The 16402-nt window shown below is 35.6% G+C and overlaps 1 protein-coding gene across 2 annotated transcripts in view; it reads right to left on the bottom strand.

Moving 5' to 3' along the window:
• Window positions 1-16402, bottom strand: part of USH2A (usherin) — a 611994-nt gene that overhangs the window by 534684 nt on the left and 60908 nt on the right. For both annotated transcript variants that reach the window (XM_069459265.1, XM_069459264.1), the window contains 5 exons: window positions 12566-12629; window positions 10319-10613; window positions 9164-9348; window positions 8281-8502; window positions 7032-7125 (listed from right to left, as the gene is read on the bottom strand). In XM_069459265.1, the coding sequence (XP_069315366.1) occupies window positions 7032-7125; window positions 8281-8502; window positions 9164-9348; window positions 10319-10613; window positions 12566-12629 (860 nt within the window). The remainder of the gene's footprint in view (window positions 1-7031; window positions 7126-8280; window positions 8503-9163; window positions 9349-10318; window positions 10614-12565; window positions 12630-16402) is intronic.

Below are 16402 nucleotides of genomic sequence, written 5' to 3'. Positions count from 1 at the left end.
CTTAGGATCTACTCTTCATCTTTGTTGGTCATCAGATTTATTACATCATACCTACATATGTATTTCTTTTTCTTAGCCTACTTTGGACTCAAAAGAATCATTGTAATACCCCAACTTTGGATAATTCTTTACTCTCATCCCTTCACATATTATCTTTCATTATTTTTATACTTTAGTCATCTCTATTTTGCTTCTTCTGGAAGTCTGTCTTAATTTTTCCCCATTGAAGAGGTTTCTTTTTTATGTTTTCAGCTTACATTTTAAATGTATTTATGCACATATCTATCCCAGGCAAAGAACTAGCACAAGTGTTTTTCAAAGATCAATAATATCACAATGTGGCAGAGAGGAAATAAAATGCTTGACCTTGACTCCCTAAATGCACATCAAGTGTCAATTTGATTCTATAATATGGACTGCTAGTTATATGAAAATGAATTAATTCACTAGTATTACAAAAAATAAACTATAAAATGAAATACATTTAGAGTAAAATCTTTCTGGGAGCAAACAGATAAATAAGTAGTGGTAAAGCCTGATGTATAATATAAATATAACACGAATTAGTCATGATGACTCATACTTTTGGACTTCAGTGCTCTCAGGGAACACACTCACAAAAATAACAGGAAATATTCATTTACATAATAAGCATTGTAGAGTGTGATGTTGGCACAATTCAAATTATTGAGTGTTCAGAAGGCTTATGATATAAAATGTTTCAAGCTGGCCGTGCTATTTATAATACTAACAAAATTTATACTGATAGTTTGATTGTAGTTAATTCATAAGATTCATGATTAATGTTATAGAAGGGTCACAAGTTAGAGGCAACGAATAAGGGAAGCATTTGTGGTTACCAATAAATTGCTCTGTGAAGGCTTGGCTACCCTTGCAGGTAATGATGTCACAAAATGATGAAAGAATAGCTAAGTAGCCAACAAAGTGCCAATGCTTGGCTCACACACTGCTCATTGCATCACTCTTGGCCAGAGCCCCTGAAGGGTCAATACAGCTACTAAAGGAAAATGAAAACTCATAAGGATGCAAGTTTCAACTGATAAAACTTTTCTTAAAGCTAGAGTCTATCAACACTTGAGCTCTTAGAATGGGTCAAGTGCTAGATAAGAGGATAAGTAATAGATGTGTTAGCAGATATGCAACCATGTTAGTTGACGTATAAATCTAACCTTCTGATTCCTAGCTTGTATTCTGTACCTATGAGCTTAACGTAACACTTTTTGATAATTATCATGAACTTTCTGACCAAGAGGACAAGAGGTACTTTATTGCAATAAAGCCGATGGCACAGGTAGTTAGGGAATCATCTAATGGGGGGAAGGTGAAGTGGGATTGAAAAGCCTATGTACCAAAAGAATAAACATTAGATAACTCCATGATATGAAATTTTAGTGCAGACAAAACTAATCTGCAGTAACAGAAAACAGAGTGGTGGTTTCCTGAGATTGGGAGTTGGAGGCGAGCACTGACCACAAAGGGCACAAGATTATGTTTGGGGAGAAGGAAACATGCTTTGTCTTGGTTCTTTGCTTTATAAGCTCTAAAGTCTTTGAAGGTCAGTAGTTAACACAAGGGGGGTCACCCAGATGTAAGGCTATTGACACCAGTGAAAGTAGCAGCAAAGCAAAGAGGGACATTGCTCTAATGGAGTAACTGCCACCCTGCATCAGCCAGTTGTTGCCACGGGAGGAAATGGACATAGTCTTGAACCATATCCTGATGCAGAGAAGCCAGAAATTTAAAATAAAAAGTGAAAACTCTTGGTGGAAGTTAAATTAAGAACTGTTTAAACATTTTTCCCACCTATGGGCCACTGGCTTATGGCATCAATTTTATAAATAAATGAAGAACCTTTCATAAAGAGAATTCCCTAGAATGGCTAAGTCCATGAATCTGCTCCTGAATTCACCATTCTACTCCTTTCTTCTACTTCATTCATTTTCACTTCTGCTAAAAACGCTTTTTCACAGGAAAGACAATTGCCAAGAACTGGCATATTTTCAAGGCTTACATTTTCATCTGTTTGCCAAATGGCTGTAATATAATTCACAAAAGCCCTGTTTATTGAGTAATATTATTAATGGTTAGCATAATACTGTGGAATTGAAGACATTTCTCTTTGGATTATATCCAGGTCTTTAAAAAGAACAAAGATTCCAATAGGAAATGAATGACTTATATTAAAACGTATTATTTCATAAAGTGGCCCAATATGAAAATCATTTGAATGAGCATATTTTCAAATTGTTATAAGACAACTTTTCTATGACAAGTCCCCTAAATGTATTAAAACAGTTCAAATGATAAAAGGAGAATGTCATGTCTAGAAATGCTTTTATAAAATTATTTTTTTATTTTTAACACGTTGAAAATACCTTAAGACCAAGAAATAATTTAACTTAATAGTCTACTAACATTTTCCCTTTGGCTGCATTTGACAAACTTTGCTAAATAATTTATGTTTGTTGCTTTTTTAAATTTTTAGCTAAATTCATGAATTATTAAAGTATGTTAAGGAGGAAAATAACAAAAGTTTACTTTTTTTTAATTTTTGTTTTCAAAAGGTATTTTTGAGAACACCTGAGACCAAATCTGAAAATCCCAACTTGTCTTCTGTAACCAATCATGAGGATTCCTTCATTTAATGGCTTTATTTTTAACGAGAAGCATGAAATCATTCAGGAATCATAAAATATCCAACATTCAATAGTGAGAAATTAAAGAGAGAGAAAAAAATAAGACAGGACATCAAAAAGAAGTGAGAGAAAGACTAAGACAATGGACCAGGCACAGTGGCTCATGCCTGTAATCCTGGCACTCTGGTAGGCCAAGGGGAGACCCCATCTCTAATAAAAATAGGAAAAAAATTAGCTGGGCATGGTGGTGCACTCTTGTAGTCCCAGCTACTCGGGAGGATGAGGCAAGAGGACTGCTTGAGCCCAGCAGTTTGAGGTTGCTGTGAGCTAGGCTGATGCCACGGCACTCTAGCCCCGGCGACAGAGTAAGACTCTGTCTCAAAAATAAATAAATAAATAAATAAAAATAAAAAACAAACAAAAAAAGACTAAGACAAACTGACTAATCAACATAAAGCAAGAGAAGCTCAAAAATCATGTCATAAGAAAGTATTAGTCAAAATGTAGCTTGCAAGCACCAGAAACATTCAGTTAAAGTGCCCTAGAGTAAATTCATTCCTAAACATTTTTTTATTGGGTTGTTAGTGAGTTTGGGGAGGAAAGGAAAAGTTATTGAACGAAATCACTGACTACAAAGAAGATATGTCAATCTTATGGGATCAAAAGAAGACCTTAGGAACAGTAAATGTTGCTTTAACTTTAAAATCTAGAATAAGTCAAACTGGCAAAAATTTAAACACACAACTATGGCTCAATAAAGAGTGAATCAATCAAGTTAATGCAATTAACTTCCTTTCTGTGACAATATAAGCCACACAATAGAACATATTAACATCAGTCTTTTTTTAAAGATTTTTTTCTCATGATATACTCATCAAATCAAATTCAAAGACTTTAAACACTAGAAATCAAAAAATATATAAATGATTCCTTTTAAAAAATAATTATTGATTAGTGGTAAAGACCAAATATATACAAGAACAATGATATAAAGCAGTGATCTGGAAAATACATTCAAAAGAATATCTAAATTAGAACATGAAAGTTTTGGTTTGAGCACACAGAAAAGAAAGGAGGCCAAATCAAAGACTCTGAGTTGAAATGAGGAACAGGGCTACACCATAAATGTGCTGGAGGAAGTCTGCATTTTAGATAATATTCTTGCCATTAAACTATACACATTACTGTTACAGCTGAAAGCAAATTAGATTAAGAATCAGAAGTCAGAAATGGAGTTCGCCAAAACCTTGACAGATGATTCTTTAAAAATCAAGATGTTCTTGATATAGTCTATTCAGGAATTCTATTAGAATTCTAGAAGACAATGTGGGAAAGACTCCTATAGACATTCACCTAGGAATAGAATGTATGAAGACGACTCCAAAGGCAATCACAGCAACAACAAAAATAAATAAATGGGACCTGATTAAATTAAAAAGCTTCTCCACAGCCAAAGAAACTGTCAAGAGAGCAAACAGACAACCTACAGAATGGGAAAAAATTTTCACATGCTACATATCCGACAAAGGGCTGATAACTAGAATCTATTTAGAACTCAGGAAAATCAGCAAGAAAAAAATCAAACAACCCTATCAAAAAATGGGCAAAGGACATGAATAGAAATTTTTCACAAGAAGATATAAGAATGCCCAAAAAACATATGAAAAAATGCTCAACATCTCTAATCATCAGGGAAATGCAAATCAAAACCACAATGAGATGTCACTTAAATCCGGTGACAATGGCCTTTATCAGAAAGTCCCAAAACAATACATGTTGGCGTGGATGCGGAGAGACAGGAACACTCATACACTGCTGGCGGGACTGCAAACTAGTGCAACCCCTGTGGAAAGCAATATGGAGATCCCTTAAACAGATACAAGTAGACCTACCATTTGATCCAGCAATCCCATCATTGGGCATCTACCGAAAAGAACAAAAGACATTCTATAACAAAGCCATCTGCACCCGAATGTTTACAGCATCACAATTCACAATAGCAAAGATGTGGAAACAACCCAAATGCCCATCAATACATGAGTGGAATAGTAAAATGTGGTATATGTATACCATGGAGTATTACTCAGCTATAAGAAATAACAGTGATATAGAATCTCTCATATTCCTCTGGAAAGAGTTGGAACCCATTCTACTAAGTGAAGTATCCCAAGAATGGACAAATAAGCACCACATGTACTCACCAGAAGATTGGTTTCCCTGATCATCACCTAAGTGCACATTTGGAAATAACACCAATTGGGTGTCGGGCAGATATGGGGGTTGGGGGGAGGGGATGGGTGTATACCTACATAATGAGTGCGATGTGCACTGTCTGGGGAATGGACACGCTTGAAGCTCTGACCCGGGGGTGGGGTTTGGGGGGGCATGGGCAATATACATAACCTAAACTTTTGTACCCCATAACAAGCTGAAATAAAAAAAAAATCAAGATGTTCTATAATATGATAAAACAAATTCACAGAGAAGTGATGTGACTAACTAAAGCACAAGTACAGGGCATGATCTAGGTTCACAGATCATACATGAGTCTTTGAGACAATGCTATTATCTTAAAACCTAAAATATACTAATGTACAAGCCCACATTTACGTAACATAATGGTACAAACATAACCATTCCATACTCTGGTCAGGAAAGAATTGCTTTTTAGAATGACAGCAATTATATAATGTAGTTCGCTGTATTTGCAAGTTTAATTTAAATAGATATGGTCAAATTATTCTCCAAAAATATTGTATCAACTAGCAGTCCCATCAATGTTGTATAAAAGGTTATATTCTCACATGTCTTAAATATTATCAATCTTTAAACCTTTTACTAATTTGAGAAATTAAACACAATATTTGAATCTGAGTAAAACTGAGTTTGGGTAACATTTCATATATTTACTGACTATTATTTCTTCCATTGTAAATTGCTTGTTCATACATTTGCTCTTTTTTATTAGGTTGTTTTATTTTCCTTAATATTTTATTAGTGCTCCTTGTGTATTAGGGATCTCTTTACCTGTTAATATGACGCAAATATTTTCTATTAATCCATCACTGTCACTACACAGTTGTATGAGTCCTTACACTGTACAGAATTTTAAATATTTATATAACAATATTTCATTAATTTCCTTCATGGCTTCATATATTTTTGTTTCTGTTTGTATTTCATTTGTTTAGCTTATAAAGGCCTTTGACATTAGATTTAGAAATCTTCTAATCTTTATTTTATAGAATTATAGTTATTTTTACATTGAAATGTTGATGCCACATAAAGTTTTGTACATGCCATGAGGTAGGGTTCCCACTTTTATTTTCTTACAAATTGACAGCTGGTTGTCTTAAACATCATTTACTTAAGACTCCATATTATCTACTTTCATTATTGGTATGATTGTTACTGTTGCTGAACCCTCTCTCATATCAGCTGTTGCCAAGATTGTTGCTAGATATTTCTGCCAGCAAATATCTGTCAATTTTTTTTCCATTTGCCTGTTATGCCTAAAGATCTAGCTAAATTTTCACATCAACTATGAAATTCTCCCTGACCATCATAGACAAACTGAAGTAACATAATTCTTAAGTAATTTTATTATAGATTTTCAAATTACTTACTTACAATTGCTTGTATCAGCAATAAATTGATCTTGACTGACATAAATACACAAAAATAGCCCTATATCTAAAGACTGTTTTTTGTGATAGACACCTCCATATAAATACCCTTTAAATGCAGAAATCAAATCGTTTTTTTAATTTAGTGCCAGGTATCAAAATGCCTTAAAAATTCTTTTATAAAATAAGAAGACCAGGCACAGTGGCCCATGCCCGTAATCCTAGCACTTTGGGAGACTGAGGCAGAAGAATTGCATGAAGCCAGGAGTCCGAGACCAGCCTGAGCAACATAGCAAGACCCCTGTCTCTACAAAAATCTTAAAATGTTAGACATATATGGTGGATATGCCTGTAGTCCCAACTACTCGCGAGGCCTGTTGGAGGTTGCAGTGAGCTACAATGATGCCACTGCACTCAAGCCTGGGCAACAGAGTGAGACTCTGTCTCAAAAAAAAAAAAAATAATAATAATAATAATGCTGATGAAACAAAGAAACAGAAAAGGAAAGGAAAACCTTAGGATGTGTGTAATTTCTCTGATTGAGATTATTGCTTAGCAACACAATTTTCAACCTATTAATGGCTGGTATTGTTCTCTACAAAAACTCTCTGGAATAACTGACATTTTAGGTTCGTATCAATTTCTTTTTATAATAAATCAAAGAAGTTAGACCAAAATTAAGTTCATAGGATTTATAGTCACCACCCCTACTTTTCTTTTAGATTTCCATGCATAAAATAGAACTCACATGAAGTCCTTCAGTGAAGCTTTCCTGAGAGCAGAGGCATCTGTATGGCCGGCTTGTCGTGTCACAATTATCGGCATGACCATGGCACTGACATCTGCAAATGTGAGCATTGCACACTCCTGAGACACACCAACTCAACTGTGAATATATTTAAGCCCCTATGAATATATATACACACATTGTGTGAATCCAACAAGGAAGACAGTATGTTTAATCAACACAAAAATCAGTTTCTGTTTAATCATGTGAATACTCACAAAAGTTTTGAATTAATCCTGAAGTACTAGAAGGACCATCATCACTATCCAAATCACATTGCATTGTAAAGATGATTTTCAAGCCATCCTGGGAAGGTGGGTGGAATTTTCTACACTTAATACCAACATTTACCAAAGGAAGGCACTTACTGACTTAAAAATTTATAGACTTAAAACTTTAAAGTTCAGAATAAATTGCAGAATGCAGGGTTTTTTTTTTGTTGTTCTTTTTTCCAAAGTTAAATGATAAATGTTTAATAGTATTGCTTTTTTCATTATGCTATTACTTAACAAACAAATAATGCTTATCTATTGGCATTCTGATCTGTTCTTAAAGATATGCTTTATTCGCAAGGGATATCATTCCTCTAGAACAACCCATTCTAAACATAATCTATAAGCACATTTCTATATTAGATAGTTTGCTGCCTAGTTTTGCAGCTGTCAATTTTTTTAAAATATTGTAAGTCATATTCTCAATTGTGATCAGACATTTATAAATTACTTAGGACACATCAGATCTTTTCTCTAAAGGAAAACAAATATTCCCCATGAACTATGAATTGTGATCTCAGGTAGTCTAAGCCCCATACTTAAAAAAAACTCTACGGCACTATAGTAACAACTCCAAATCCAGCTCTTTCTCTTTGCTTCCAACAGAATGTCTGCAAATTATATTCTAGAAAAAAACCAAGTAAAATATTTAATAAATTATTTCTAAGTCAGATTCAGAGTATCATAACTTCTAAACCCAATAACTTTTGAAAATTGAGTCCATAAACAATGTTATACCATTTTACAGAAAAGTCTCACCAATCTCCAAAAAAAAAATCTTAGAGTAGGAAATCATTGCAAAAGGTGAAGCTTGGAATTTGGAATGCTCTGAAATCTAAGTTAATGTGTTTTTAAATAGATATAACAAAAACCTTGTTGAAAACAAAATTTACAATGAAAATCACACTACAATCAAAAACCTTGGTAATGAACACTACCTCCCACTAATGGTGATTTCGTCCACCGCATAATATCTGTGTCTGAGGTTGACGGCAGTCTCAGTTGTATAGTACTGGCCACGGAAATGAAGCCTTATTTGTGTGGCTTTTACAAACTCCTGAAGAGATGGGGTGTTATAGAAGTCATTGTATCCAGGTCGAAAATTTGGTCCAGGTGTCAGGATGCTAAATGTGACGTTGCCACGGGAATATGGAGTAAAACTGTTGGAGAAAGAAATTTGATATCATGATAATCTATTCATATTTTCGACAAAATTATGAGAAGTTAAGAGAAATTACATATTATCAGTCAGAGCTTAAATGCTTCATTGTAGGAAGATAAACATATTCCGTATATTTCATATGCAAACCATATAGGAGTGTCACAGAAAGCCATACTAAAACATTCCTTGAGAACATAATGAAAACTCTATTAATATAGATAACTTGCTAAACAATCTGAAAATCAGATTGCAAAACATCAGTAGGATTAAAAATGTGAATTACTCTGAAGTCTTTTACAAGAACTTTAAACACAGTTTAAAACTCAATTTATACACCCATCCCCTCAGTGTATGTGGCCTGAACTTTTGTACCCCCATAAGCTGAAAAAAAAAAAAAATTTTTTTAAATCCATCAACAAGATATTTAGAGCATCACAGCATGCAATCTGTAATCCCTTGAGAAAAAAGTAAATGAAAATTTATTTGCCCCTTAAAAAAAAAAAAACTCAATTTAGGGGAGAGACTTAAGAGAATATGCCTCAAGAAATTTGATACTGATGGTAGAAGGAAGTCTTTACCAGCCTAGTGAGTGAGCTTACAGGTAGGTTATTACTACCTTGACAGTCTATTATAATTAATTATTTAAAAGATATTCATACTTGGAAAGCTGAAGACAGTTGACAGAATCAGGATTTTCCAAATTTCCATTGTTTTTCATTCCAAAAGCACTGCAATTTCTAGCAAAATACTGCCAGTCCTCCCAATTGAAACTGTCCTCCTTCTTCCTTTGAATCCTTATTTCTGTTGGTTGTAGACTAAAGAACTGAATGATAATATAAAACACCTGAAAATGAATGTTAATTATTTCAATTGAAGTTTTAAGTTTGACCCATCAGTATAAATCAAATCATGGAATTGTTAGATTCAAATATAATGGATTACTTCCTCATAATTGTAATTATCAAATATTTATTGGACATCCAGAAACTTCATAGCCCTGTATTAAAAGCAATATATTCTATAATTGTATATCCATCCCTCTTCTAAAGGATTTTATAAATCAAAGTGCAAATTAATATTGCTTGATATGACAACATGAACAAAAGGCATTACTTCCATGAAATAAACATCATATATGTTCTTCTTAAATAGTTATTTAGAAAAAGCACCTCAGTTTTGAGTAATTTGTGCTACTTAATAAAAAGGATGTTTCCACATTTCAAAAATACCATTTTAACATAAATCTCTAAAAAATAAGGCCCCGCCTATTGTCTTTAAGATACTTTTATTTCATGTATTATAATACACTGCTTTCAGGAGGTCATGTTCAATTGCCTGGTTCGGCTTTCACCTTGCAATGAGGTTGAATTGTGTTCCCCACATAGACATGGCCAAATACTAACTCTTAACACCTGTAAACATGACCTTATTTGAAAGTAGGATCTTTGCAAATATAATTAAGAATGTTAAAATAAGATCATCTTGGATTTAGGGTGGGCTTTATAAGAGAAAGAAGAGGGAGAATTGATGCTCATGGAAAAGCAGGGAAGGAGGCCATGTGAACACGAAGGCAGAGATTGAAGTTATCCTGCCATGAGCCCAGTAACACCAAGAGCCCGCAGAAGCTAGAAGCAAGGAAGGATCCTCCTCTGGAGCCTTTGGAGGGAGAACAGTGCTGCCAACACACCGAGTTTGTGTTTTTGGTGTTCAGAACTGCAGGAGGATACGTTGCTATTGTTTTAAGACATGAAGTTTGTGGTAAGTTATTGCAGCAGCCACTGGAAATTCATGCACACCCCATTGTCTGTAATTACCTGATACTGTCCATTTTCCAAATCTACTGAAATAGTCACTCCTTGATTAAGCTGGGTGATGTTTGTAAACACATTTGAAACCCAGGCAGTACTGATATCGTTATCATTGACAAAAGAGAGAGGATGGGCTTCCGGATTCAACCGTGACACTCTGTTACTGGTTGTGTCTTCTGCGTCATTAGGAATGCAGTACCGCTGTCCCAAAGGATGGACCCGAGGGTGGCTGCCAGGGCAGCGGCAATGTGACTGGATATGCAATCTGAGCAGGTCTCCAGAAAAAACTTCCAGAATCTCTCTGTGGGAGTCAGAGGGAGACCATAAGAACAAACAGCTTTACAGTAATAGAATCCTTAAAAGTTGTTACAAATGAATATCACTCTTTCAGTGCTTTCATGAGTATCCATTTAGCTTTAATAATTTTCTTAATGGCACATAAAATAAAACTCATTCCTGGCCAAATAAACATACTCATTCTCATCAAATGAATATCAAAAATCAGTATATTTTCAAATGTTAACTTTTTACCTCAAGAAGCATGCACAAGCCCTTGTCTGATTATCACGATATTTAAATATCAGAATGTGTTACTTTGTCTATTTGTGATAATATAAAAAGGTAACATTTATTTAGCTTGGTAAACTGACTTACCACTGAGAATGAACAATAATATATTGAGAATAATAAGAGTTATAGATAAGGTCTCCGGTTCATCCATGGGAACGCGGTAAGAAAGCAAGCATCATTTTATCTGCCTCTGTTTTAGGTGAAGGGACTGAGGCCAAGGCCATTTGTCAATGGTTTCCTGTGACTCATCGGTACAGATCCTGGCATCCTATAGTGCTTCAGTGGCTTCAGATCGTATGGCAGCTGCCAACAGTCAAAGAAGAATGCCAGTTCCAGGTAGATATATTTAATTTTTCCATTAAGGGCAATATACTTGTTCTAGACCAGAATTAGTCATTCTATTTATAGGCATTCTTCCACATAACACCTTCCCAGACATTTCAAGTAGGCCAACTGGAGAGACCAGACTTCTTCACGCAGTCCCCGGTGGTGCAAAGTCAGGCGGCTTTTTCCATTCCCTACATCACATGAAGTGACACCTTCTTCTTTAAATCTCATTGATATTTTTAAACTGACATCAGGTTTTGAATGGGTCCAAAAGCTGGTACCCCAGCATAAAATCTTTGCCCCTGTGGAAACACTTTATTCCCAAACAATTACTGCAACATTGCTCTTCAGTATTTTAGAAAAAGCTGATCTAAAAGGGAGTAAGGCTAGTGGCAGAAAATCTCCCCAACAAGGTGCTTCAGTGCAACCACACCCTTTATTAAGGCATCTCTTGATTATATAGACTAATAGAAAAGAATGTTTATGTTGCTAACGGATTTGCCACTGATTAAGCAATGCTTCACAAACTTACAAGAACTAGTCTTATTGTTTGGAAATTCACCACTAATCTACATCACCCTTGCAGAAATATAAATAAAAATTCTTGTTTTTACTCTTTAATGAAGTAAATAAGATCAACTCATCCATACGACAATATATTATTATATCATCAGATCGTAAGTTGGGGAAGAAAAGCCCAGAGGCCATCCTAAGCAGAATTTTACTTCAACTTTTCTGAATAAAATGGAAATCTGTGCGCTTCTGAGAAGCCCAAAGAAAAATTTCTCACCTATTCTTGAGATGAGAAAATACTTCATTAAAACTAGCCTAAGTCTATATAATTATTTGTTCACTGGAAATAGAAAAATACATCACAATACTTCAAATACTCATTCTTCTTGTCTCCAAGTCTAATAGCCCAGTCTCATGAGAATTTCCCACGTATCAAAATAATTAATCATTTTCATTGTTCTATATTCTCTAGTAGTTATAAATTCAACAAAGCAATTTTAAAAGGCAGTAGCAGTTTCTTAAGTATTAGAAACTACTTCACATAGAATGTTTAAATAAATGTATCCCAAATTCTATAAACCATTCAAAAATCAAGTTTTCTGAGAGAAAATCCTCTGTAAAGAATTTCATCAATTTCATGTTATAAGGAGTTACCCGATCGAGTAGCATTAGTGAATAACAGCCACAGACTATGCCAAAGCAAACACTACAAACATTAATTAGGTGATGTTTGCCAAATGCTGTAAAGATGAAAAATGTTATAATCTTCACAGTACTCTTATTTAAGTGAATTCAGCAGTTATCCTTACATTTCTTGAAGTTTACAATACAACCTCTGCTTACCTGTTTGTAAGTGCCACTTGGTATAATCGAAAATCTTGCATTCTTCCAACAAACTGCTCTAAACCTGCAAAATGCATATATGTACATAAGAAGTCTCAGTTTACCAAGACACGGCTAACAAATATTTTAGTGATATTACCTTTGGAGCTATAAAGCTTTAAAATATATTCATGTCACTGCCCTTTATCTACATTTTGCTAATTCCACATGATTAAAAATTATAATCATAGTTATTTCCATAGACATTGCAGGACTTAAGTGAAAGTGCATACCTTGGCCAGCTTATTTAACTACCTAACTCATGGCTTTCTCCAGAAGTCCCTTCCCAAATCAAATTTCTCTCTAGCTTATAAATCTATTATCTTGTCAGTCCTAAATTTGATTGTCATCTGCTTCCAGTTGCAATTTCCAGAGTATTTGCCAAGAGGAACATTTCTTACTCTCATACCCCACCTGTTCTAGCTCTGTGCTCCAGAACATCTGCTTGGGTCCTCTCTAAACTTAGATTAATGCCTGCTCTAGAAAATCCCCAATAAATGAGGATAAATTGAAGGCCTCCTACTCAAGTGTTCTGAGTTATTCACATACACCAATAATATTCTAGTTCACTTTCAACATTTTATCACCTCATGAGAATTCTTCTAAGATAACCAGGTTTAAAGACCAATCTACACTGAATTTGGTGACCTTCTTAGGCATTTGTAGTTATCAACCTTAAGCCACATGGTATTATTGTATTTATTTGCTCAGTAAATATTTACTAAGAACTTGCTAAGACAGATAAAACCAACAGAGTGGGAACAGAAAAAAATAAGAAAACTACCACCTCTAAGTTTTTTGTCATGTTTTTAACGAAGAGAGATACTTGATAAAAAGTAAAATTCTAGCTGGACTTGGGCTCATGGGGACACAAAAGGGGATGGGCTATAATATATAATGCCAATTCAGTAATTAAGTGCTTTTTAATTAAAATTGGATCAATGTGTAATTCATCAAATGACCATTTCCCCAATGTGTTTGTTCTTTTAACTATTCAGTTTTCACTCTGTCTTGATAAAATTTTAAAGAATGTTAGATGTATGCTGGCCACTGCCCCTTGGCGGTGCCTCAAAGGAAAGTGGGGCAGATGGAGGATCTGTCTGATGAATGAAAGATGGAGAGTAGAATTAGCACACAGGATAGGCTGAGATGGTGATCGCAGAAGCAAGAGGACACTAGTGAGCAAAGAACGGTGAGACTTAGGAGCATACAAAGAGTATGTGAGGCCGGGCACGGTGGCTCACGCCTGCAATCCTAGCACTCTGGGAGGCCAAGGCGGGTGGATAGCTCAAGGTCAGGAGTTCGAGATCAGCCTGAGCAAGAGAGAGACCCCGTCTCTACTAAAAATATAAAGAAATTATCTGGCCATCTAAAATATATATAGAAAAAAAAATTAGCCGGGCATGGTGGTGCATGCCTGTAGTCCCAGCTACTTGGGAGGCTGAGGCAGTAGGATTGCTTAAGCCCAGGAGTTTGAGGTTGCTGTGAACTAGGCTGACGCCAGGGCACTCACTTTAGCCCTCTGGCCAGGGCAACAAAGCAACACTCTGTCTCAAAAAAAAAAAAAAAAAAAAAAGAGTATGTGTCTATACGGGAGTGTGTATATGCATATGTATGTATATATTCATATTTATTTTTATACTTATATTAAAGAATATATTTAAGAAAACAGCCAAGAATATTTTACATATGAATATTTATTCATAAGTATAAATATTTTCAATTGATTTATTCTAATAATACACTTATAGGCTCTCCCATGCTGCCCCTCAGTCCCAGTCTTCCACACACCCCGCAAGCTGAGGCCCACAGGACAATGGTGCTCTGTGCAGCCTCCTGCTCTGACTTTCCTGTGGGTGGTGTTCCTCTGCCCTATGAGTCCAAAAACAGGCAACTGGTACAAGCACACATAATCATTCCTTCAAGTGGTGCTATGAAGGTAACAAAATGAAATCTATGAAAACTTTGTAGAAATCTTTAGAAAATTTCCAACATGCATTGCTTTGGAAATGATAATGAGTCAAAACAAATAATATAACCCAGTAAACTGTGCATTCGGTGAAGTGGCCATGTGGGCAACTTGCTTTAATAGTCAATTGACCTGGATCCAAGATCAAAGCAGGGACAGGTAAAAAGGAAGGACATATTGTTTTTAGAGATAGGAGGAAAGATGAGAGGAATACATGTGAATACAGCAAAGTCATTGTGTGCTTTTGTTTGTGGGGTAGGGAAGACAAATTGAGGAAAATCACTACTCATGATACGAATTTTCTGTATGAGGTAGGAGGGAATGTTGCCTGCTGGGAACAAAGGAAGCTGGATCTGCCTCGTGTTGATTCTTCACCTTTACCTGTCCCACCCTCCTAGCTTGCTTTACACCCCATGCTGCAGCTCTACAGCCAGAATTTTTAATGTCCCACAACCGTCAAGCTCTCTTAGCCCTGAGGTTTCAATTTAGCCTCTGCTTCAAATGTTCCTGCCCCAGCCCAGCCCTTAACATCTCAGCTTTGAAATATTTCCCGTGGGAAACCTTCTGTAGCCCACTTTGGTTCTCTGAGCTCCTGTAGCACTGTGCACTTCTGATTCTTTGAGAAGCCACCCAGTTTGCAGTACTTGGAACTTGCATTCAAGCAGATAAACATAATAAATGAGTCATTTATACAGTATATTAGAACATAATGAATGCTTTGAAAAAGAGAAAGTAGAGCAGGTTGTAGAGCATGGGTGGATTTTACTGGGGATGTTATATTCAAGAGAGGCCTCATTGAAAAATGTGGCATTGACAGGGGAACAGGTGTGAATCATACATATATCTAGGGGCAAAGTGTTTCAGGCAGGCATTAATGAGTACACAGACCCCTAAAGCATCATGCTTGGCATGTGAGAGGAGGTGCAAGAAACCAGCATCCTGGAGCAGAACAAGAGAGGGGGAGGCTATTAGAACACTAGGTCAGACAAGCAAGTGGTTGGGTTGAAGGGTGGGGTGGATGTACAAATTGTTAAAAGCCTTATACCCTGTTGAAGGGAATTAGGTTTCTAAGTAAAATGGGAAGCCACTGAAGGGTTTTGAGTAGGGAGCAACATGATCTCAGGTTTATTCAAAAGTTCTGAAAGGAGGATGTAAGGGGACAAGGGCAGAAGCTGAGAGCCCAGTTAGGAGATTATTACAGTCATCCAGGTGAAAAATGAGGGTAGTCAGACCAGGGTGTCAGGAGTGGAGGTGTACCTTTCAGTGCTGATAAATTGGAATTCACTTCCTATATTTTAATAATAGTTAAAGGGAAGCTCTGCTGCAGAGGGATAATGAAATCTATTTTATTATCTATAAAATAAAGGGGTTGGGTTTTATAACCTTTAAAAAACCATTTTAGTTTTAAATTTTGGAGTCTGCAATCATATTCACTGCCACAGAATTCACATTTGAAGGAATTTTTCTTAAAAACAGAGAAAGTTTTCTAAAGACCTAGAGGTAATGTGAATCATCCATCCCAAATAAGAGAATTATGGGGGGGGGCAGGGAGAATGCTATAAAATATTTCAAGGACATTCTTTGGGATGGATTTTACTCATTCCTTTGCTAGTTGCCAATTTTTAAAGAACAGATATTCACTGGAATAAACATTCCATAGACTTTTCTCTGAAAAATATTCATATGGCAAAGATAGATAGATCTAAATTATATAAATTGATCAGGGAAACAGACATGACTCATACAAGAAAGACCTCATAGTTGTCTAGTCAGAAAACAGGTAATGCCTGGAAAGGAGCAGATCTGCATTACAACTGGGTGGCACATAA

The sequence above is a fragment of the Eulemur rufifrons genome, chromosome 27 (genome assembly GCF_041146395.1).
Source record: "Eulemur rufifrons isolate Redbay chromosome 27, OSU_ERuf_1, whole genome shotgun sequence".
In the NCBI taxonomy this organism is placed as follows: Eukaryota; Metazoa; Chordata; class Mammalia; order Primates; family Lemuridae; genus Eulemur; species Eulemur rufifrons.
The sequence above is the reverse complement of the archived record's forward strand: the minus strand, read 5'-3'. Positions and strand labels throughout refer to the sequence as shown.